Source organism: Perca fluviatilis, chromosome 9 (genome assembly GCF_010015445.1).
Source record: "Perca fluviatilis chromosome 9, GENO_Pfluv_1.0, whole genome shotgun sequence".
In the NCBI taxonomy this organism is placed as follows: Eukaryota; Metazoa; Chordata; class Actinopteri; order Perciformes; family Percidae; genus Perca; species Perca fluviatilis.
This window is the reverse complement of record NC_053120.1, coordinates 30,774,199-30,799,298: the sequence shown is the minus strand read 5'-3', so window position 1 is coordinate 30,799,298 and position 25,100 is coordinate 30,774,199. Positions and strand designations below refer to the sequence as shown.

Sequence of the window (25,100 nt, the reverse complement as noted above, 5' to 3'; positions counted from 1 at the left end):
GGCAGGCGTTGACATAATTGACGCACATTAAGCATTGTGTATAAGGCCTTATGAGCCATGTTATTGTCATTGATATAATGTTAGCCCTGAGCCCCACTCCATGTCCCACATGCATTGTGGTCTGGTAGAGTATGACTGATAATAAACTCCAATAATGAGAAGGCTGATATGTACGAAACTAATGAGGATGAGGTCAAAGAAGACAGAAGTGCTTTTTACTTAAACAGTGTTACTACCCACTGCCTTGATTTCTTCCCTCACATCAGAGTGAGAGGTCTGTCTTTTGCTAAAACTGAATATGTATCTCTTTGCCACAATAAAGCATTTTGCACATAGCCTATTTCAGGCATTTTTAAGTTTTGAAATAGAAACTATGACAATGTTCTCTCTCATGATTTCATAAGTCAAACTTTTTCATGTACTGCCATTTTTACATGTACCAATACAGCCTGTTCTGTGTGCTCCGAGTGACAACCAAGGCTGGATTAATCCACTAGGAGGCCCTGTGGCAAAAATTAGCTGTGGTTCTCCATCGCCCACCACCCCGCAATATTGGATTTTTTTTGGAAACAAGTTGAAAACACAACACTGACATATTATCACCTTATGAAGTTGATATGGCAAACAGTTGCAACATTAGCATTAGTTTGGAGTCATGTTTCTGGTTACTTGACCAATGGAAATATTCACTCTCCGTTCATCTCAGATTTGGTTTCCATTAACTCCTGGTGCCAGCTGTAAATCCAGACCAATGAGTTTAAATATATTAAAATGCTCTGTAGCTGTAATAATCTCTGTGGATTCATCACTACGAGCAACCCTTTACACGTTACAGTTAGTCATTTCACCCATTGTTAATATAAAAACATTGATTATAGCAGCTTTAAACTGATATATTTGGAGAGCCAGAGTCATGACCTCATGTCCGGGTTAGCCTCTGTTTCACTACCTTCTGTAACTCAATGCAATCTCTCATTTATTTTATTTTTTATTTAACCAGTCAAACCATTAGGAACAAATTGTTATTTACACTAGTGGCCTGGCAAAAAGAAATTCCTCTTGCTTGGTTTGTATGGGGGTTAAAAGAGAAATGTCAGAAATTAAAAAGACAGCAGCACACACCCAAACATTTCTAACACATCCACCACTTACATACAATCATAACACCATAACATGTGACAACAAACATTACATACAGTAAATTATATACAGTCTTGCACACAAGCATCAGGCACTACAACAACAGAACAAGAATAGCATACACAAGCAGTAACAGGTAAAGCAAAACAAAAATATAATGGGATAACAGTGTGCAGCCAACAGATAAAAGTTAGTGAATATTAGTGGGTCGTTAAACAGCTGCATGTGTCCATAATAGCGTTTTTAAAAGCTGACCTGGAGATACAATTTTCCAACTTCATTGATTTTGCAGGTCTTTGGCTGCAGCAGATTGGAATGACAACAGATCAAATATGGTATTTGTTTTGGGAACTCAACAGGCTGCAGATGCAGTTTACAACAAGTTTGGGGGGGGGGGGTTGAAAGGGGCATTTGCAGCAAACCGAAAAGCAGACTAATAGAAAACATTGAGCTTCTGGAGTGCACTCCATAGTCTAACATTACAAAAAAAACTGAGTTAGTTTAGCAGAGCGAGTGAAAGTGGAGTGCGTTCTATACAAGAAGCCAATTTTAGCTTAGACTTTAGACTGTAACCTACTAATATGATGTGAGAAAGACGTGCTGGCTAGCCAGATACCAAAATATTTGTATTCAGTGACCTGGTCTAGGATAGCCCCGTCAAGGGTGGAGATATCTCAGACTGAAAGGGTCACACAAAGGCAGCTTTGTTTTATTTCAAGATCCCTCACCGTTTTCCAGAACCTTTTTGGGTCCGAGCCACAGGGAGGGAGAATTGTTTTTCTTTTCTTTTATCAGTCTTTCTGAAAAAGTGAAATTAGTTCCAGGGCTTTACTTTCCACCACTGCCTTTGCCATAAGCAATTTAAACCTTCTTGATTTTAACAAATTATTACTTTGTGAGCACAGAAACAAATACATCTTTTGTCGAGCGGTGATGTTAAGCCCACGATCATTTAAGGCTTATGGGAAATGGTGTTTGTTAAAAGCTGCTAAAACATTAATATTACATAAACAATCATTAGTTCTTATAAAGACATATGATGTGAGCCACACGACCTACTGTAGAGAAAGGCTCTATTCCAAAGCTGAAGTTTGAATTATTGACGTAGTTAATCAGCTTTAAAAAGCAGCATGTGAACTATAATAACAGGAACCCGAAAAACTGAAGCAGCTAAATAGAATTCAGTCAACATATATCTGGTAACAAAGGTGCATTTTCACTTTGGTGAAATGAATGAAAGTATGTTATATTTTCTTTAGTGATCAGAAGAGCTAGCACAATTTTTGCAGATTTTTCTTTGACAAATCAGTCTCAAATCTATTTTAAATATTTGAACTACATGTTATCTAACCTATTGCTTTGTTTTAGACATCTAGGATACTGTTGTTCAACTGCATTAACATATTAGTATTTCAACCAAATGTACCCAGTTTAAACCAAGACATCAAGCCCATGATCATTTAAGGCTTATGGGAAATGGTGTTTGTTAAAAGCTGCTAAAACATTAATATTACATAAACAATCATTAGTTCTTATAAAGACATATGATGTGAGCCACACGACCTACTGTAGAGAAAGGCTCTATTCCAAAGCTGAAGTTTGAATTATTGACGTAGTTAATCAGCTTTAAAAAGCAGCATGTGAACTATAATAACAGGAACCCGAAAAAACTGAAGCAGCTAAATAGAATTCAGCCAACATATATCTGGTAACAAAGGTGCATTTTCACTTTGGTGAAATGAATGAAAGTATGTTATATTTTCTTTAGCGATCAAAAGAGCTGGCACAAATTTTTGGCAGATTTTTCATTTAGACAAATCAGTCTCAAATCTATTTTTAAATATTTGAACTACATGTTATCTAACCTATTGCTTTTATTTTTTAGACATCTAGGTTACTGTTGTTTCAACTGCATTAACATATTAGTATTTCAACCAAATGTACCCAGTTTAAATCAAGACATCAAGGCATCTTTTGACTTGCAAATCAACAGATCAGTGATTTCTGGGAATGACTTGCACTTCTTGTATTAGGCTAGATCAAAAATAATAACACTTGCCATCTGATTTTAATTCCTTTTTAAATGGGTTTATACCCATTTGATAACACTTGCCATCTGATTTTAATTCCTTTTAAAATGGGTTTATACCCATTTGATATTGCCTCAACCCCACTCTAGCGCCTCTAACTGTGGCCTGTGGCAAATATTTTCTTAAAAACTTTACCCCACATTTATTGCCAGAGAGGGCAAATTGTACTAATTTCCATGGGCAGTGATATATTAAATGTACGTTAACACTGAATGGGTATTCTTGTGTTTATTGTTATATGTGTACTGTTAGTCCTTTCTAAAACCAAACCTATGGGGGTGGTTTAGTGTTTAATATATTTGGCCTCAGCCTGGCACTCCCCATTTTAATGATCTAGAACCACCACAGTGTAGTTTTCTTAAAAACCTACATTGCATTTGTCACGGTGTATCATGTTATCCAGCCTTTTTGTTAAAGGAATCAGAAATTCAAAAAAACATACACTGATTTTACTCAGAATGGGATTTACACCTTTCCACCATGTAATGACTGAATCAGCCTCACAATGCCTTTTGGTTTTAAGGAACATACGAATAATATAAACACGTCCAGCACTTCTTGCCTTTCATGCCTCAAACAGTGTCCCTTTGATAGAAACAAGGAGGCTTCTCCATGTAATTACACTTGATCATGTTTGCATACAGTATGTCACTCCCACAGTCTCTGTCACGCTCTTTGATTTTGGATGCTCCTGCGAACCTCTTCCTAATCCACAAGTTAATATTTCAACCCCTTTCTTCTTTTTTTTCCCAGGGACGGATGTATTTGAGGAGCAGAAGCAGAAATCCTGTCTGGTTTATCTGGAGGAGAGAGATAAGTGTTTTCAGCCTCTTTCAGGGAACGCACATTAACCATTCCTCGGAGGGAGCTGGATGTGAGGAGGGGGGTGGGTGGTCTGTCTGTCTGGAGCGCACAGCTTTCACTCACTTCGAAAACTGTGAAAATGTCCCCTTCACACCTTTGGCAGCTCCGTCGAGCTCTGGCGCTATGTTAATGGTGATAAAATGCCTGCATGCAGTAGCATAGTTGGAAGTGAGACGTGCAATGTTATCCAGAGGTGTTGGACTGACAAGTCTACAACGTGTAAACTTGTATCCTACAGTGACTCCTGACCCTGACCCTGTTACAAAAGCCTGGAGGAGAAACCATATGCATGTTTGAGATGAAATTCAGCGGTGCATTTGTGGAAAACTTGACAAAAGCACATGGAACATGACATGAAAAATGACAAAACTGCAATTTATGCAACAAAAGAAACTATTTATTTGGGATCCGCATTGCCAGTACAAATTAAGAGACCATAAAACCTACACCTTTCAGCTATTTTTCTCCACAGAAAATGGGTTTTGAATTGGAATTAAAAAGACAATAGTTTTTCATTCGATACCTTTTTACATAGGCAGAGATCTTAAAAGTTAAAACCGGTCAAGAAAAAGGCTCTACGATTTCACTCTGAAATCCTTATAAAAAAGAAGTTAACATTCAAAACACTGCAGTACGTTATTTTATTGAGAAAAAAAGACATGCAACAAATAAAACATTTTATGTTTTACAAATTGTCCATTTTTCTTTTCATGTCTCTTTTTATATTCAAAAACTAAAAAGCATCATTACATGAAGCTTTGATAATATTTGACAGGCAATGTGAAAAGTACAGTTAAGCTGTTTTTTCAAGGGGTGCAAAATCAATCCTTGTGTTTGCCTTGCATGGCCGGTGCTGTCAATTCACTCCAATGACTTCAGAAGACACGACTGAAGTCGAGGTTCTATGTATCACAATGGTTCTCGGCCCCTAGACTGTAATACTGAACAGGTAAGTCGAGGAGGAGCCGCTCTGAATGATCCAAATTAGTTTGTTTGGTGTAATCATGCCGTGGTTGACCTCGAGACAGTAGTTCTGAAACAACCACGATTTCATACATGTGTAATAAATACAAACACACTGACAACTGTTGAAAAATCCTGTGGTTTTCAGGCTGTATTGTGGCTGATTGGTATTTCAGGACTGAATTTTGTTTTCCTAAGGGTTCAGTTAAGCTAAAAACAATGCCAGAAGGCAATGTTCACAACCTTTCACGTCACCTTCATTCAGACAGTAGCCATCTTGGAAACAGGCTTCTTTCGGTGGTCTGAGCACAAAATATAATAAGGACTTCACCTTAAATCCAACAGGAACTCCATCAGGCTGTGTTAAAATGGCTACTGTGTAAATTTCAAAGATGCAAAAAAAGAGTAAAGGTGCATATCTACATACTGTATATAGAGCATTCTTGAGCTAATTCACATATAAGTAGCATAGCATACAAAAGAAACAGCCCTGTAGCAAGGCAAAATAATATCCAGTGAAAACAAAAAAAAAGAGTTATTCACAAAATGGAGACAAAAATATATCCAGATATTATCTGGATTTGTGTGCCATCAGGGTATTCATTTCTGTTTAAATTTAAATTTATATAAACACTACTGTATTCCAACTGCATTTTTTAATACAGAATACAGAGTACTAGAGCATTATTGGATGCTCACTAATACCGTAGATAATAAAATCCTACAAGAAGAGGAAAAAGAAAACGTTAATAAAGCTGATCCCAATGTAGAGGATACAAATTCTGCCTTTTTTTGGTATCAAAATATGTAAATGCTGATATCTCATGAGGACTATTGTAATCATGTATACACGTTGGACCACATACTATACTGTACATACGACAAAGGTCACAAATTTAATTTCCCATTTTGGATTGGTTTGTGTTGATCGATGTGGTGTTTTTATTCATTTTAAAACAAAACGTGATGGGACTCTTGAATACTGAGAATACAAACACTAGTTCTCTTTCAAAGATTATGCCTAATGTTATCAGAGAACAGGGGTTAAGGGATAAGTAACCTCAAGTTTCTTTCAGCACGGACTGTATATAGAATTATATTTATGCCACAATTCCAAGCATTCAATGGGACATTTTGAGCACAGAAAATTATTGTTTTGCCTGCACACCTTTTTTAAAAGAAAAAAAAGAAAAAGTAAAGAAATTCTATCATGTAACGAATTATTTAATTTGAGCATCTAATATAATTTTCTGTAATCTGTGCACAAAATGTCACATCCTGCTTTCAGGATTATCACACACATATAATTTCACGAAAGAAATGGGAATTCAGAGAAAATACATGCAATGTGTTCAATCCCAACAACATGGTACCTTAAAATCTGAATTACAATTTTTGTTTTGGATTTGGTTATCAGCAGTATTTGGCTATATTTATCTCACTGATACACACTGACTATGTCTGATCATGTACACTCTCTTTCTTATATGACTCCTATAGTTAAATCCTAAAATTGTTTTCTCTTCGACATTTACAAATGTTACCTTTTGAGTTCAATCATTAGGTGTTATTGTGCTTTAATACATATTGACGTGCCGTAATTGCTGCTAATGTCGTCATCGAATTAGTGTTTCAGGTCAATTGTTCTGAAGATTAACTCTTGCTTGCGTAGAAATTGTGAATTCTTTGCATTACTGTACTGCATAATAAAATATATAATGCCTTGTATGTCGTTGTAGAAGTTCTGAATTGAAACTTTATATATCAAGGCTGAATAGTCTGGACTGACTGGACTAACATAATAATACTTCACAATGTATGGCATTAAAAATAGAAGGACATTACATAAAAAAAATGTATCAAAATTCACCTCCAGGGTTGAACTTTGGCACAATAGATAAACATAATGTGTGAGCACAGATGTGTTATGACAGGGCATGATGTGTTGTACAATAAAATTCCAATAATTATAAAAATTTGTAAAACCGAAGCATTTGAAATTATGTTTTCTCTGTTGTTATTTTGAATAGAGGTAGTGTGGAAGCATTTCAATTTACAAGACGTGGGGCATTATGCTGCTAACTGTGTGCCTACTGTGTGAATATATAATGTAAGAGAAATACAAAGAGGCAACATGGACATCAAGTGGAAACTGTACAAACTGTGGAAGTGTGAATATGAGTCCCCTATGCAGGCTGCTAACGGTGCTGCAGTAGTCCAGATAGGAAAAGTTAAATATTTGTCCGTAAATGTCATCCCCCATCCCAACTGTGTCCTGCCGTGTGACTACATACAGTACATCACGTGTAGTCCCGACATGGTTTGACCTAAGGTTTTGGGAGATGTGGTTGGGGGTGTAGTAGTGGAAGAAGTTGGAAGCAGAGGATGGCGGAGTGACGGGGGGTCGAGGATCAGTTGGAGGTGTCAGAGTGAACGCTTCCGGGTCCTTCTGTGGGTGAAGTCACTGATGAGGGGGTCGGAGCATCCTGCCAGCCACCGTTTGCCTGAGAGAAAAAAGGAAAGCAACAGTAGGGGGGAGGGGGTGTCTGTTACTTTCATATTCATTACTCAATGCAGCTAGGTCAAACACAGTGAGGTACAACGAATGAAAGTCCTGAGGGCAAGGTAGTGTATGAGCACAGCATGGAATTCTGGGATACTTTCAGCTATTCACCACACAGCCGCACATAGCCTTAAGTCAAATTGTCTCCTGGATTGAAGAAAAAAACTAACCTAGCTTAAATTACAGCTAATATTTCTGAATAAGACTGACATAAACAAATAGAAAATCATGTTTTCACCGAAGCAGAAATAGAGTGAATTACAGTCTCTCTCCCATCATACACTGCACACTCAAATCTATATAATGAAGAAAATACACAGAAATGTATTTGAAGAAAAACTCCTGTACAGTTTTTCTTCTGTCAGAAAACAAGTATAATCAACATCATATTCACTAATTATGCATGACAGGAGAAAGTAACATACAATAAGAGCTATGGAGGGCCTATCTACTACCAGAGACAGGACTGTGAAAGAGCATTTTGGATATTAATAGTAAGTTTAAAGCCATCAGAAAAACTGGAAATGGTCCTCGACAGCCTTTCATTTCAAAGCCTGTTATTTCAGACGGCAGACAGTAGTATGTAATTGTAGAATGTGACTTGGGTGGCTCTCTGCCTGTATCAAAATGGTAGGTTAATTACAGTTGTAATCATCCACAGCATTCAGTCATTATCCAGTCTTTTTTATTTCAGATAAGATATTTCATTTAACTCTCTCATCATTTGTTCCACTCTTCATTCATCTTGAAAAACAGTTTTCCTGGAGGGTATATGTATTTAATAAACAACATATATAACACAGAATTGTGTGAAAAGTGTTGAGACCCAACATGGGGGTTGTAGGAGACTTCTAAGGCGATGTATTGGCGTTTTTTTAGATATATATTTTATGTTGTAAAAACAAAGTAAGAAGAAGTAAGAAATAAACCCGTTTTTTCTTTAGTATAATCTATTTGGATCTCTTCTGTGCTCTAAATTTTGGGACCTAAAACAGGCCAGAAAAGCTTGAGAACACTGATGACATATAGCGTTCACCGTACAACATTAACAACTTTGACAGAAAATACCAATTACAAAAATTATTTTTATCAAACAAAACCGAGGAGCACATATTTTAGTAAACAGGCGAGTGAAGAGCCAAAATTCGTTAACCTGCCTTAGCTACATAAATCACAGGCAAACAGCCTGGCAGACAGATATCCCGCTCTTACATTATGCATTGCAGGGCTTTTTTACAGGGTATAAAAGTGAATAACACAGCATATTGTGGCAGTGTAAGATGTGGTAGAGCAAGCAGGCGTCCAAGGAGAACCATATCTGTGAGGTCAAAGGACTGAGAAAGAACAGGGCCTGAATACATTCGCAGCCTCGCAGGGTTAGCACAGCTGGCTGTGGGATGCACTCAAAGCAGCCAGGAAGCCTATTTGAATAAACATACATATTTTTATACGGGAGACATTTTATCTGATTATCATATGGCCACTGAGGCACGACGACGACAGTGGAGGAACCCAGCCGCGGCTGTGACCGTCCTCGTCCTCTCAGCGCGGCTCGCTGTCAGGGCCATTAGTGTGGCAGGAACATGATCTGAGCAATGCGCTTGGATTGCTGTCCCAAGTCCACACTCTGCTCTCCTTGTGTCTGTCTTATCGATTTTCCCCTTTACAACACAGCTTGTCGCTGTGAATTTCCCTACTCTTTGCAGCCGCCAGCGAGCAAACCCCCAACCCCCCCTTCACAACCCCCACTTCTACCCCGAACTCTGCTGCAAAATAAGACAAACATGAGGGGAACACACCCCTATGGCACATGAGGAGTTGTTTCCAGTGGCGTAGGGTTTTATTTTTAGCAAGACAGCGCCGTTGTCTTGGGAAGATTTTATGGGAGCTTCTGGCCCCGGGGCTGCTTATCACGGGTCAAGTGGTCTAAGGGATTTGAAGTTCAGTGCAGGAGGTGTCACCTGTTTGTGCAGTTCGCTTACGGCTGACTGTACGTGGCTGCAGGTGCTACACCAGACCTGATCCAACATGACAGGCTCAGACGGCGGCTCTGCATGTGTGTGGCTGACCACACGCCTGCGTACGCTGGGCAGTGTGCTGCCCATGGCGTGAGCGATACAAAAGCAATCAACTAGGTGACCATGGAACAGAGACAAGTCCTACTAAGTGGCATTCTGAGCCCTATGGCTTTGAAATAATTGGTAGGGAGAGAAAAAAAAGAAAAAAATCCTTACATTGATGCCCTGCGGACTGTACATCTGGTTGGCTGTGAGTCCTTCACTGTATCCTCCTGTCTGACTGATAACATGGCGAAGGGTATCCACCTGAAACATTCCGAAACAACAAACAAAGCAAGGTCAGAGTCAACTCAAGATAAGCACAATAGAAAAGAGAGAGGGATGACAAGATGATGAAAGAGACAACAGGAGTACACTGCTGCAAGTATATCCTTGGAGATAATAAGGTCCAATCAAACAGAAAGGAAATTGAGGTTAAAAAATGTTTGCTTTTTGTTTGTTTAAATAAAACCTATTCACAATATTCTGTCTTGAGACTGTGAAGAAGCTCTATATTGGAGCCAGTACAAGCCTAGTCCTTTTTCACAACAGAAATTTTAACTTGCCATAGCATGAAAACCAGGTATGAATCACATCATTAATTATGGCTTTGTTCCATTTAGGTCCAAGTAAACTGCTGGGTTAGTTCCCCTTTGGAGATACAATGGGGTATGAATGACCAGGGTAAAACATATATGGAAATAAAGTTGAATCTATCTGTTTCATGTGGGAGCAATACAGAAACAAGAGTGCTTCCATGCATGCAAGGCATACAATATTTAGGTTAGCAAAATATTTTCAGACAGCAAAATGAAATATTAAGTAAAATTCTGCATTCACGCAATGTTGTAATGGGAAAAAACAAGAAAACCTGCCATTATTCCGAATTGGGATTGCTCACGCACTGTTCCAAGATGGTTATCACCATTGCTAGCCTTGCAGTCACACCATATTCAGTAAATAGGCTACATTTGATCAATGTGTTACATTTGTAGCAGTTTGTTAACAAGTAAAACCAAATGCTAAAGAAACGTGTATAGCACCTTTATAACCAGCTATTTCGAGTTAAGTCATGACAATACTTGGATATGACATTAGTCTTATTAATGATAATAGTTACAGCTGTGCCTGACAAGTCAAAATGTCTTTTGGGAAGTGAGGTGGGTCTATCCCTGTCTGCTGCGCAGCTTGTGGCCCTACCTGTGACTGCACGTTGGCTCCCACCTGAGCCCCCTGGTACGAGTCCCCATTGAGAGACTGCACACTCATGAACAAGTCCCCGGAGTTTGACATGTTAAAAGAGCCAGCAGAACCTGAAAGGAGAGAGGGAGCAGTCGCATCACAGAGAGACAGAGTGCAAGCAGGGAAGTTAGCAAGTTAGCCAGTCTAGGCAGCAGCCTGGATGAGCAGCATGCAGAGGTTAGCTAGCAGCCAGTCAGGCTCCGTTAAATGCAAGGAATGGAGCCATAGAGGAAAACTAATGGACACATGAGGACATAAGAGATACAGCTGTAACCCAGAAGTGTTCGTCCAAGTTAGTATAAGCCTTTACCTCCAAACATAGAAATAAGCAAGTCATGTTTATATTAGTGTTCATAAGAGGTTATTCATGGCAAAGTTACAACTAGTACAAAGAATTTAAAAAGCAGTCCACATGACCTTCTTACTGTCTACCCAAGGTCAAATTATCAATATAATTTTATTTCAGAGTACAGAAGTAGGCTCAGGATGCGTTTAGCTTAGCTTAGTGTAAATACTTGAGGTTGCTAGCCTAGCTCTGTCCAATGTGCCAAAATGCACCTTCCAACAAACTTGTGGGACTTTTGAATTTATTTGGTGACTACTTGGTTAAACAGGATACGACAGATTTGGAGTGGTTTAAGAGTATATTTGTTTACTTTTTAAAGACCTAATTTAGTTGTTTGCATCAGCTTCCCATACTTCTATGCTAGGCTAAACATGTTTCCTGATCTGACTCCTGGTAACATGACGAGTTTCTCAAAATGAACTGTAGTTTTAATAGATAAGGCTAGCAATATTCTTTTTTTTATTGTCAACAAGTCTCATAAAAAGACCAACATTTATTTAATAATTAAATTAAGTACATTCCAACTTTGCTGCCCTATCAGTTGTACACAGCACCAATCCCATTTGTTTCTATTGAAGATGAAAATCGTAGGTCATAAATGTTTTTCATAAATATGTTTCAGTTCTTAAAAGATGTAGTAATTTCCTAAAACAGTGGGGCGCTGTAGTTTTTTGCACCCAAACAAAAGAAAACTGTGCATATTTGGGGGACTATTACGGATAATTAGTACTTACAAGTGATTCATGCAAGATTGACTCAATAAAGAATACCGTGGCCATGCTCATGGTAATGCACCCTTGTCTCCTAAAAATTAAGTTCCCAAAGAAATACAACTAAACTGCATTCTTTACGTTTTAAGGGAAACATATTTTTTCTTTCAACAACATGGTTAACGTTGTGAATAGGGCTGGGCAATTTGGCCTATAAATAATATTGCAATATTTTTAGTGAACAAAGATGGGGAAAGAGAGTCGGGCTAAGGGCTAGGCTAAAGCTAACTCTTTATCGGCTATCACACCCAGCATGTTCCTTGTCAATGTACGGTCTCTGAAGAACTAAATGGATTTCAGATCACCACTCATAAATGGCTTATGGACTGCAGCATCATGATTTTCATGGAAACATGGCTCATATACCGTATACCATATCGTAGTAATTTACTTCATCCTACGTAGAAAAAGCTGCGATACATCAAGTATATTTTATATATCACTCACCCCTAGTTGTGAATTTAAACAAAACTACTTGGTCAGGTTCATTATTTAGTTTAATTGTTGGTTTTCTCTTTTTATGTGATTTGTTGACAATAAGAAAGAAGTATAGAATATCACCAGACTAATCCTTTGTATGTCAGTACAGCAGAACATAATAAATGCAAATAAATAGCATGAAGCATATGATTAATTGAGATGAAGACAAAAGGACAGTAAGCATAAGTAGAGGCATGGGGCTCAGGTTGGCTTATCTCTGACACAGCTTTGCTCTAGAGGGGTAGTTGCTCTTGTTAAGGTGAAACATTTAACCTGTTCAATATAATAATGGTGCATTACCATGTGATAGGCACGTCCCTTGTACAAGAACTGCCTTTTTGTTAGTCCTAATTCTTTCATTTCTTACAAATCACCAGCACCAGCATTTAAATAGCCTCAGTCTAATATACTGCAATAGTTGTTTAGTTGTAGTAATGCACAGAGAGGAGGTACATGTCTACTAGCTGAGCAGAGCCAGGGACTTCCTGTCTCACCTGCAGAGTTTGGAGTTGAGGGTGAATTTGCTTGGCTTCCATGTGAGGATGCATTAGCCGCATTCACGGCAGTTCTCGCAGCGTACATGTTGGCTTCTTCTTGGAACTTACCAATGTTTTTCTTGTATCTGATTCTTTTATTCCCAAACCAGTTGGAAACCTGAGCAGACAAACAAGAGAATGTAGTTTAATGCTCATGACATCTTAACATCTAGAGCCTCTCCACATTTGAGGGCAAGCATTCAGAGATATTTGGGTAGTCTTTAGCTTGCATTGCCTTAATGGCATGTGTTACACTGCAGAGAGCCTTTGTCAAAGGTAGGGACTACATAGACTGGTGCTGTGAATCCACATTAGTGCCAGAATGGAATGATTGCCAATAACAGTCTCATTATGTCACCATGACTGCAGTTATCATCAGAACTCACGCAAGCACCAATCAGTCAACATCCACTAACACCCATTACTGCTAATGGACTCCCAGATGAAGCGAGGGGGGTAATCCCAGTGCTAATGATAAACAACATTAAAGTGAAAACCAAATCAATCCTGCAAAGTTTCCAATACACAGAGTAGGTAAACATTCTCCTTTATTATGGCCAAGAAACGGAAACTCTACAAATCATTCAGCTGCTGAGCAGCTTCCACAATCAGGCCCGGATGCATCTTCAAATCATTTGCTAGAAATTAATGAAACCAATTGAGAAAACAATCCATTCCCAAATGATGGATCCAAAACACAAACTGCTGTTTACCTTGGCGTTGCTTTCCTTATTATCAATTCTCACAGGTTGAAACAACTTGAGTGCTAGAATGCAAAGATGAAAAAAACAAGGTGCCTAAATATTTTACTCTTTTTGCTTGTCAGCAGCATTGGCACAAACATTACAAGTGTCTTTAGATGTTTGGCCATTTACTGTAAGATGTATAGTAAATCATCATTGTACTTAACATGCCTCAAATGACTGCAGTGCTAATTTTCAGAGGATAAGGTCTTAAATTAATGAATAAATAGTTTTGTCAAATGTTTTGACTTGGTTTGATGAGTAGCAAAACACATTAATTTTATAATCATATCAAAGAAAGGAAAATAACGTTTTAATATAAATTATTAAAATAAGTTATTAAAATGTCACATCATTGTGTCACAGATCACAGAAGTACTTTTACCCACTCTGGTATATTTTGTCTATTATAAGAAAAATATATGATTATATAATAACTACGACAGCAGTGTTGTCTTTAGCTTGCGATACTTCAATAGCAACAAAGAGTCATTAGTCAAAAATAGCTTTGTCTGGTTTGAATTACAAGACAACAAACTTATGACATGGCATATTTATACTTTAAGTCCTTTGTTGTCTCAATGAAAGGTACTGCTAAAAGATTAGAGGAGCTGTCTGTACTCATGACAGTCAGAAAACGTATTATTAGGTTACTTGGCAAGATGCTCACAGATGCTTCATATTGTAAATCGTGTTTGTCTCACTCTTCTATGTACAGTAGTTTTCCTACAGGTGGTGTGGTTTAGAATGCTCTGATCTGTGGTGTACCTGGGCAACTGTGATGGCACACTTCTTTGCCAGCTCTTCTTTAGCCTCCTCGCTGGGGTAGGGGTTACTGAGGTGTGAGTAAAAATACTCATTCAGGATCTCTGTTGCCTGCTTGTTGAAGTTTCGTCTTTTCCGTCTGCAGAAAGAACATTGGAAGTTAAAACAGAAATATAAACCAGTTTATGTTAATCACAACAGCATATAATCAATCACTGCTTTCAAACACCATTTCTGTCTTTTTTGATACTCCTGCTAGGAGTCCCTAAAGTCTCTAAACTTAACCAGAAATGATAAAAATGCCTTTGCAGAATAGAGTATCATCTACACTCTATTTTTTACTAACTTGAACCTAGCGTTCAAGATGTTAGCTTGATAGGAGTCTGGATCAACGGAAGTACATTGCCAGGATAAGCCTGACTGACAAGCAAAGCTTGTCCTGGCTTGCCTCTCCCCTATGGGAGACAACAAGGACAACCTACGAGCTTGCAAACTAACTTAACACGCCAAAAAAGAGATAGGTCTGGCAATGCGAGACTAGGCAATTCGTGACTAGTTTGATAGTATACTGGTCTTCTAATAATGTGGTCTCTTTAGGTCTCCCAGGTCTTGCGTTGGATAAATATTACTTTTTGAAAACCTTTAGAAACTTTCAATTTAGTTGCAGTTTTGCTCTGACACACTTTGTCAGGACCCAGAAGAACAATTTGGCCCAGAACTGCTTTCCTACAGCTCTGTTTATGAGCAATAATACTCCATAGAGAGCCAGTATAATCTATTCAAAATCTATTAGTTGTTCAAAAAACAATTAATAGTCTTTAGGTCAAATTGAAAAAAAATACTTTAATAGCAATACGTGCCAATTAGATAATCAAATATCATTGCAAAGAATGTACTGAGTAAACATTTAATAAATGATGAAAACAACAAGCTTTTGGTGGTGCTGGGTATACTGAACGAAATGCATCCGGATCACAAAGTACTAAAAAGTGAAGTTCATCAGGTTGGCATCAAATGTCTGGTCAGATTTGTAGTCTTTTTTTCTTATTCTTTCATCAGATAGTTCCAAATTTAATAATACCTAACAATTTAGCTAATTTTAGATTGAGAGATATGTTTTAGGCATTTTGAGTTCTTTTATTGTTCATCAAACATGAAATACAAAAAAAAAATTCAAAGCTTCTATATGAAAATAAAACCCTGTAAAATCTCACCCCCACACACAAAAGCACAGGCTGATGCCCATCAGTTCACTGACCCTCTATCTCCTGCACTTATCAGGTCATGTCTCTATGTGCCACATCTAAAGAGGGCTTTACATAAGCTGCAGGGGAACCCTGTAAAATCTCTATGCATGTATCCACCGGTGAGGAGATTTGTGCTAAAATCTCTGTCCTGTACTCCGAAGCCTGCTTGAGAATATGTAAATGTGCACAGCGTGAGCTCCAGCAGCCAGTAGATTAATCAGCGGCGCCAAGCATGGCAGCGCCTCTCAACCAGTGAAAGCTTTCCTCTTCCTTCCCCTTCCCCTCTGCACCACCACAATCATTTGCAAGAGAATAGATAGGGAGCTTTGTAAGGGAGCACATGCCTCATTTAAATGTTATGCCTCCAACTCAGACTTTGAGTGACATTTATCCTTGGAAAAATGTATGCAAATCCAAAGCACGCATCCAAGGGAACAAGCGATTACATTAAAAAAGGGAAATAGCGTCATGGAGCATGCAGGAAACTCTTATTGGCCGGTGTTGCTGGGTATGCTGGTCCAAATGGCATCCATAGATGCAAACCAGTCCAGTGTGTGTTGTAAGCATCAAAATAGCATGTCTTACAGCATGTTTATTGCATGATAGGCCTCCTACATCAGCTATTCATATGGATATCAGGCTGAGCAAGAAGCACACAATGATTTGCATTGTTGTTAAGTTGGGAGGTTATTTGCAGCATGGAGCGTGGTGTGTATGGAAATGTGCGCACACATATTGTATACAAAGATACACACCTGGCATCGAGGAAGCGGGAGCGCAGGATCATGACAGCCTCGCAGGTGCTCTGCTTAAGCTGCATCTGGATGGAGCTGAACTTGCGGTGGATGATGTTCACCATACGCTCGATCTCTTTGGGCGAAATTGGCCGCGTGCGTGACTGCTCACGCAACAGGTTCATCACGTGGGTGGTGAACTCGTTACATGCCTGTGAGGACACACACACACACACACACACACACACACACACACACACACACACACACACACACACACACACACACACACACACACACACACACACACACAAACTCTGAATAAGACTTTAATTTGTCAGTGGGGCTATATTAAATTCACCACTACAGAAACACACACTTGCACACACACAATGCCATACAGTATTTAAAAGTCACAGATGAAATAAAAAAAATCTACCTCTTTGCTTAATTTAGTTCTGGGGCAAGCTTTTCACAGAGCCAAGGAGGAATATAGGCACTGATATATTTCATATTTAACATAAGTGGTGATGGCAGTGTGTTAAGAGGAACCAATGACAGCTGCTCCCCTCTCAGACACACACTTTCACAGCATAGCCACCCTGAGAGACGAACATGGCACAATGTTTCATTCATCCCCGAGTGACGTGTGAATCTGCCACGATATTACACTCCGACTGTGCGTCTCTTACTGTCTCCTCTTCTTTATTTCTTCTTCTACTGTCGATCTCTCTGGATTTAGCTGTGTCAGGCTTTGTCTGTGTCTCACATTCATTTCAAAGGTATGCTATTGTAATGAATCCATCGGTTATCAAGGCAATGAGAGGAAATCATCCCCCTTCCAGAACAGCTGTTCAAGACTTTACTTGGGATACACACAGAGACCCACAACATACTACATATGTTGGACTATTCTGGGCTGTAAACACAATCTAAAGGGAATTCTTACTGAGAGTGATATTTACTGAGGAACCATTTGACACTACACTACAATGGTTGCCACCCGATATAAGAGTAAAGAGTAAAAGTCTGTATTAAAAAGAGCAAATGAAAAGTGGGAAGATGGACCAGCTCAGAAATGTATGTTTACACAGCCATTAACAGACTTTGTATTTTATGTGTTATGACTGCATCTTTTGGTTGTTTACCAGAGGGTGTACAGATCAAAAAGTATTGGTAAACATTTGCCAAAATGTCAGTGAAAGTTGTGAAAAATGACCATCCCAAAGTGCCAAAGGGACATCATCAAATGTCTTGTTTTGTCCTATTAGTAGACACTTTAAAATACTCACTTTACTATCAAATAAGACAAAGAATAGCTGCAAATCCTCACAAATTAGTAGCTGAAACTAGGGAACTTTCTGAGGTTCAACACTTATTTAATTTTAGATCTCCTGTCCCACATTTTCCCTCTGTAGAAGCTCCCCTATGTCTCCTTTTTAAAAATATAAATTGGTCAAGTGGTTTCCAAATTTTCTCATACACCCCCAATTAGTTTTTTAGTATATACGTTAATCTCTCCATGGACATTGTACATTGTGCCCTATTCTTGCAACTGATGCAATTGGTGAAGAGCACCCCATGGTTTATCTATCAGTGGCGCACTGTTGTTTTACAAGTTTCTTACTTTCTATGTCTTAATGTTGTATTGTTTGTATTGTACTCAGTTAAAGGCTAGTACCTCTTATACCTCTTTCACACCACTGACCAGGGTTGGGCCAGAGTTGTCTGATCAGTGTTCAACCCTTCTTTTGGAAATTCAAACCAAGCCAGTCAACATGGGTATATCCCTGTTCATGACAATTCACTAATCACCTAGGTCACAACCCAGGAGCAATGCATAACAATTACCTTAAGTGCTAGAAATGGGTGGGGCTTTACACGTCATATTCAGTGAACAGCTATCTTGTCACATATTCCAGTCCATCTGTGTGTGTGGTTCTGGAAGTAAAAATCTCATTGATTTTCTCCATAAGGATTTAGATTATCAGCCATAATGTCTAAACCATCCGAGGTAGACTGACCACGAGCTAACCTAAGTTTCTGCTCCTGTAGAAGCTAGAAGTCTGTATGAAATCAACGATTTCTGCGATCTTATGGAGAAAAACTATCCTAGCGTAACAGCAACATGTCTGATTGGTCCAACTCGCTGTTACCATAGAAACGTTTACCGTACCCGCGAAACTGCGAACGGCTAGAGCAAGCTTCTGCCATTAAAGTCTATGATAGTTTCTGTACACGGTCTTGTACCTTTGCCTTTTTGCCGTTTAAAATTTTTTTTTTGCGCAGAATCAAATGTTTTATGCTCACTATTCATCTTGTAGCTGGTTGGCTTGGTTCCAGACTTAAAACTCTCTATATAAGCAATTTTTGAAACGTCCATGAAACAATTGAATGTGGAAAAACACTTCCAGAACCAGAGCTGTTAAAAAGTGGGCTGTTGAGCTCTATACCACAAGAACAAATATGTTTTGTAGCTACTTGAATTTGTCATACAGTAGGAAGAGAGAAATAAAGCTTGTTTTGTGGTTGTTTCGCAGTGAGTAAGTAAATAAATAACCATCAAAACACTTTTCAGATGATTTTGTGCACTGATTTCGCCTTCTTTGCATATTTATTGGAGCAGCTGGACAAGGAAGTAGGTTACTCTAGTATCGATTTAAGACGAGGGGAGGACATTTCTCTTTGTTTGATTTCATTAAAAGTAAAGTTGGGCTTTGCTGTTGGCTTCACGACTCATTTTAAAAAAGACAAAGAGAAAAAAGAGAGAGATTCATGCTACCCAGCAGCAGAACTGAACTGCAGTCTGCAGACGGCTGTCTCGTGCGCAGGACTAAAGGCCTTTTTACAGCCCCCGCAGCCGACCTGTTGTGCGCCAATGTGACGTCAAAATGATGTAGATCTCGCTGGCACGTCAGGATTTTGAGTGCGCGACCAGGGGTCATTTTTTTCAGCGGCGCACCACAAAGCTGGAACCGGATGCCAGGACTCTCAGAGTGACTGCAAGTCTCTCTTGTAAACTTACTGGGTTAAGAGGAGTTATTTTATGGTGAATGAAAGGCTTGATCCAACGAAGTAGGTCATCGAATCAAATCGAAACATTGACGTCAATGCTGCTGCCAGTTCTGCTGTTGTTTACCTTTTTCTTCTTCTTTTAGTCCATAGAAATAGCAAAGTCGGTAGCCTTACTTCATTAGCGCCACCTCTGTTCAGGAGAAGACTGCAACTAGTGTCGCGACCACCACGCACAAGTATAAACACGGTGCTCCCATGACGTCACATTTGCGGCGAGAGAATTTAACTTAACCTTTCATATGTTTATATTTTAACGCGGGGTTTTAAAACGCCTACCTCTCTGCAATAATTGACTTGCAGGCAGACTAGTAAACACCCGGGTACTCACTGTCAGCAGTCTGTTTGGAAATTAATTGAACCGCTCTGCTCTGCTGTTGTTGAAGCTGCCATTGAAAATCGTAGTTTTATACAGTCTATGGTGATAACCCAGCGTTAAGCACAGTGAGACAAAATGTATGTTGTTGTTTTTTCAAAGTGTTCGGCGACCATAGGTGGCGACCCTTTTCAACCAATCACATAATTCGTCCCGTCCCGGCTGGTAGTGACCCAGGTCGTGCGCAATTCACATGGATGTCGACCCTATAGTCTACCCTGATCCAACCCACCTCGCGACCTGGGTCGCGAAGCCGAGTAGATCGAGGAGGGTCAACCATTCAAACACATAGTCGACCTGGGTATAACCCTGATGAGCCATTGGAGCGAAAGGGGTATTAGCCTGTGTTGTAGTTCATCTTTTGAGGCTCCGGAGAAGCTTTGCCAATAATAAGAACGTAACAATAGTAGTGCTCAATTAGTCAGTGGACAGAAAATGAGTCACCAACAATTAAAGCAAAAATGTCAAAACATTTGCTGTTTTTGAGGATTTGCTGCTTTTCTTAATTTTCTTTGTCAATTGCACACTGAATATTTCTGGGTTTTGGACGGACAGACACAACTAGCAGTTTTAGGATGTCACCTTGGGTTCTGGGAAATTGTGATGCGCATTTTATGTTACAACGTCACAAGGGTTAAGGTCTCTTTACAGTCGCCGTTCCCGACGTCAAAATGACGTAGAGCTTGCTGGCGCCGCCAGGATTTAAAGTGCACCAGAGGTCACGCACCACTCTATAATTTTCAGCGACGCATGACAAAGCGGAAACAGGAAGCATGGACAAGTTTGAGGGTAAGCTTTCTGAGCAAGCGTGCCAATAGCAACTGCATTCTGACTGGTACCGGATGCCAGGACTCTGAGTGACTGCAAGTCTCTCTTGTAAACTTACTGGGTTAGGATGAGTTCTTTTATGGTGAATGAAAGGCTTGATCCGATGAAGTAGGTATTCAAAGTGCTTCTCTTCGTCTATCATCCTCATTTGTTTCATGAGGATATTGAACTCACCATATTTATTTCTGGCGTCATTCAAAAGAACGAACCTTCTTTTTCTTTGTTTCTTTGCAAGCAGGCTCAAAAGCAGCTGTTCTTCCTCATCCATTGACTCCAATATCATTTTAGCCACTGTTGACATTAATGTCAATGCTGCTGCCAGTTCTGCAATTGTTTACCTTTTTCTTCTTCTAGTCCGTGGAAATAGCAAAGTCGGTAGCTGAGTTGCAACACCTCTGTTCAGGAGAAGACTGCAACTAGTGTTGCAACCACTACGCGCGAGTATAAATAGTTACGGCGCTCCCATGACGTCACATGTCGCGTGACAGGTCGGGAATTGCAAGTATAATGAACACTTTAGTTGGCTTGAGCTTGGAGAGAAGAAAGACATTTACTTGGCAAGGAGGGTCTAACAAAAAGATGCAGATGGAGAAAAAAAGTCTTAAAGTGCTCATATTATGCTTTTTGGCTTTTTCCCTTTACTTTATTGTGTTATGTATCTTTTTTTGTGTGCACATTATAGGTTTACAAAGTGACAAAGCCCAAAGTCCACCCCAAAGGGACTTACCATCTGCAACAGAAAACACTGTTCACAAACTGCTCCAAACAGCTCTATTGTAGTCCAGCCTTTACTTCTGTGACGAACGCTCGTCACTTTGTAACACACGTTATAATACTTGCCTAGCTGCTAGCATGGCATGCCCTCATACTCTGCAACTGACTAGCAAGCAGTGCTTACCTAGGTACTGCGCATGTGCGACTCTGAACAAAGATGGAACAGAAGTGAGATGCCTCACTCGGTAGCTAAAACAAGAGCTCAACACACAGGGTGAAAAGAGGAGCTGCAGCAATGTGCAGTACAACAAAATATATGGTGTTTTTTGAAAATGAAACCACATAAACCTTCTGGTGCAACATGTACAGTGCCTTGCGAAAGTATTCGGCCCCCTTGAACGTTTCGACCTTTTGCCACATTTCAGGCCTCAAACATAAAGATATAAAACTGTAATTTTTTGTGAAGAATCAACAACAAGTGGGTTCCAATTATGAAGTGGAACGAAATTCATTGGCTATTTCAAACTTTTTTAACAAATAAAAAACTGAAAAAGTGTGCGTGCAAAATTATTCAGCCCCTTTACTTTCAGTGCAGCAAACTCTCTCCAGAAGTTCAGTGAGGATCTCTGAATGATCCAATGTTGACCTAAATGACTAATGATGATAAATAGAATCCAGCTGTGTGTAATCAAGTCTCCGTATAAATGCACCTGCTCTGTGATAGTCTCAGAGGTCCGTGTAAAGCGCAGAGAGCATCATGAAGAACAAGGAACACACCAGGCAGGTCCGAGATACTGTTGTGGAGAAGTTTAAAGCCGGATTTGGATACAAAAAGAATTTCCCAAGCTTTAAACATCCCCCAAGGAGCACTGTGCAAGCGATAATATTGAAATGGAAGGAGTATCAGACCACTACAAATCTACGAAGACCCGGCCGTCCCTCTAAACTTTCAGCTCATACAATGAGAAGACTGATCAGAGATGCAGCCAAGAGGCCCATGATCACTCTGGATGAACGGCAGAGATCTACAGCTGAGGTGGGAGACTCTGTCCATAGGACAACAATCAGTCGTATACTGCACAAATCTGGCCTTTATGGAAGAGTGGCAAGAAGAAAGCCATTTCTTAAAGATATCCATAAAAAGTGTCGTTTAAAGTTTGCCAAAAGCCACCTGGGAGACACACCAAACATGTGGAAGAAGGTGCTGTGGTCAGATGAAACCAAAATCGAACTTTTTGGCAACAATGCAAAACGTTATGTTTGGCGTAAAAGCAACACAGCTCATCACCCTGAACACACCATCCCCACTGTCAAACATGGTGGTGGCAGCATCATGGTTTGGGCCTGCTTTTCTTCAGCAGGGACAGGGAAGATGGTTAAAATTGATGGGAAGATGGATGGAGCCAAATACAGGACCATTCTGGAAGAAAACCTGATGGAGTCTGCAAAAGACCTGAGACTGGGACGGATATTTGTCTTCCAACAAGACAATGATCCAAAACATAAAGCAAAATCTACAATGGAATGGTTCACAAATAAACCTATCCAGGTGTTAGAATGGCCAAGTAAAAGTCCAGACCTGAATCCAATCGAGAATCTGTGGAAAGAACTGAAAACTGCTGTTCACAAACGCTCTCTATCCAACCTCACTGAGCTCGAGCTGTTTTGCAAGGAGGAATGGGCAAAAATGTCAGTCTATCGATGTGCAAAACTGATAGAGACATACCCTAGCGACTTACAGCTGTAATCGCGAGCAAAAGGTGGCGCTACAAAGTATTAACTTAAGGGGGCTGAATAATTTTGCACGCCAATATTTCAGTTTTTTATTTGTTTAAAAGGTTTGAAATATCCAATAAATTTCGTTCCACTTCATGATTGTGTCCGACTTGTTGTTGATTCTTCACAAAAAATTACAGTTTTATATCTTTATGTTTGAGGCCTGAAATGTGGCAAAAGGTCGAAAAGTTCAAGGGGGCCGAATACTTTCGCAAGGCACTGTAAATACAATTATGAACCTGGAAATGAGTATACTATGAACACTTTAAATGGTGAGATAAAATAGGCTGAGACAAACATCAGTAAACAGTGTTACAGATTTCTCTTGCACTTTTAAGTATGGATCTGATGAAACGTCTGGTGTTGATCGATCCAGTCGGTCGGCTCTGCTTTTCTCACCTGTTCGTACTTTTCCAGCTCTGTATGGTAGATCTGTCTGATCTGGGTCAGTTTGGCCCTGTAGTCAGAGTGCTCTGCAGAGTTGTCCGCCCCCACTCCTCCTGAGGCTGCTGCTGCAGCTGCTGCTGCCGCCGAACCTCCGCCTTTTTCCGGACCGGATACGCCCTCTGCCAGCAGCATGTTGTCCAGGCGCATGAGCTGGGGATCCGGAGGCTCCTCCTCCTGTGCGCCGCGGATACTGAGCACTACAATGACAAGGAAAGGTCAGAGGTCAGTCATAAAGGTCACACCTACAGTGGTGTGATGCACCGTAACAAGCTGTCAGCTGGAGAGCCTGACTGCACGGCTGACACCGCTGAGCTGCACCCACACATCCACCAGCTCAGTGTGAGTGATGCAGTATGTTGTAGCAAAGAAAGACACACAAGCAGAGAGTGTTAGTGTTAAGTGTGCAGACAGTGAAGGAGGGGGGTAAATACTTAAGCAACACTGTAGATACTAAAACTGGTAGATTGGTTTATCCTTTGTTAAATTACAATACCTGACATTAAACAGGAATTGAAAAAAAAAAAATCTGTTTCCACAATTTCCTCCAGAGATGAAGCTCGACAAAATTTTTAGAAATGAATGTTAACAACGAAGGAGCTCTCTGTGTGTTAAATAATTAAATAAAAAAGCTTTCTGGTCTCCATGAGGATGCTCCGGCCTCCTCCACTTTATAAGCCAGATGGTTGATTCTCTAAAATTGGAAATCCAGTCATCTACCCCCCATATTAACGGATGGCTGATTTAATTAGAGCTGCAACGATTAGTTAATTCAATCCATTATTTGATTCACAGAAAAATTATCTGCAACTATTTTGACAATCAATTAATCATTTAAGTCATTTTTACACCTATTTCCAGTTTCACGGATTTACTCTGGTTTATATAATTGTAAATTTAATATCTTTGGGTTTTGGACAAAACCAGACCTGAAAATCTGAAGATGTCACCTTGGGCTTTAGAAAGTTTTAGACACCAATCGATTAATTGATTAATCACGAATACAATCGGGAGACTAATTTATAATGAAAATAATAGTTACAGCCCTAGATGTAATGAGTTACAGTATTTAGGGTTGGCAAGTCAGATCATTTTTTATTTGTTCAGGAACTGACTCACTGTGCTGCTGGGATCACTCCCATAATCCATTTTTTGTCTCTTCTTTGTCCTTATTTACATGTCCTTTAGAACTATTACTATTATTATTAAGTTATTACTTTTATTATCTATTCTTTATTGTACTCCTCTAGCTGCCAGAGTTGTCATTTTTGTTTGGATGTAGTCTATGTGATTCTTGTGCATCTTTTGTAGTCAATTTGAAAAGTAAATTTCTCTAAAACCTTCTTTAAT

General features: G+C 39.5%; 1 protein-coding gene across 3 annotated transcripts in view; it reads right to left on the bottom strand.

The window, feature by feature from the left end:
• Positions 1 to 4,469: 4,469 nt before the first annotated feature.
• Positions 4,470 to 25,100, bottom strand: part of LOC120566104 (pre-B-cell leukemia transcription factor 1-like) — a 67,817-nt gene continuing 47,186 nt past the window's right edge. Inside the window, exons 3-9 of one of the 3 annotated variants that reach the window (XM_039812366.1) lie at positions 23,706 to 23,950; positions 16,562 to 16,752; positions 14,563 to 14,698; positions 13,121 to 13,169; positions 10,878 to 10,990; positions 9,855 to 9,944; positions 4,470 to 7,561 (exon numbers count right to left, since the gene is read on the bottom strand). In XM_039812366.1, the coding sequence (XP_039668300.1) occupies positions 7,469 to 7,561; positions 9,855 to 9,944; positions 10,878 to 10,990; positions 13,121 to 13,169; positions 14,563 to 14,698; positions 16,562 to 16,752; positions 23,706 to 23,950 (917 nt within the window). In that variant the 3' untranslated portion in view covers positions 4,470 to 7,468. Of the gene's footprint in view, positions 7,562 to 9,854; positions 9,945 to 10,877; positions 10,991 to 13,009; positions 13,170 to 14,562; positions 14,699 to 16,561; positions 16,753 to 23,705; positions 23,951 to 25,100 lie in introns of all 3 variants that reach the window. The other 2 variants (XM_039812365.1, XM_039812367.1) reach the window with 2 other exon arrangements.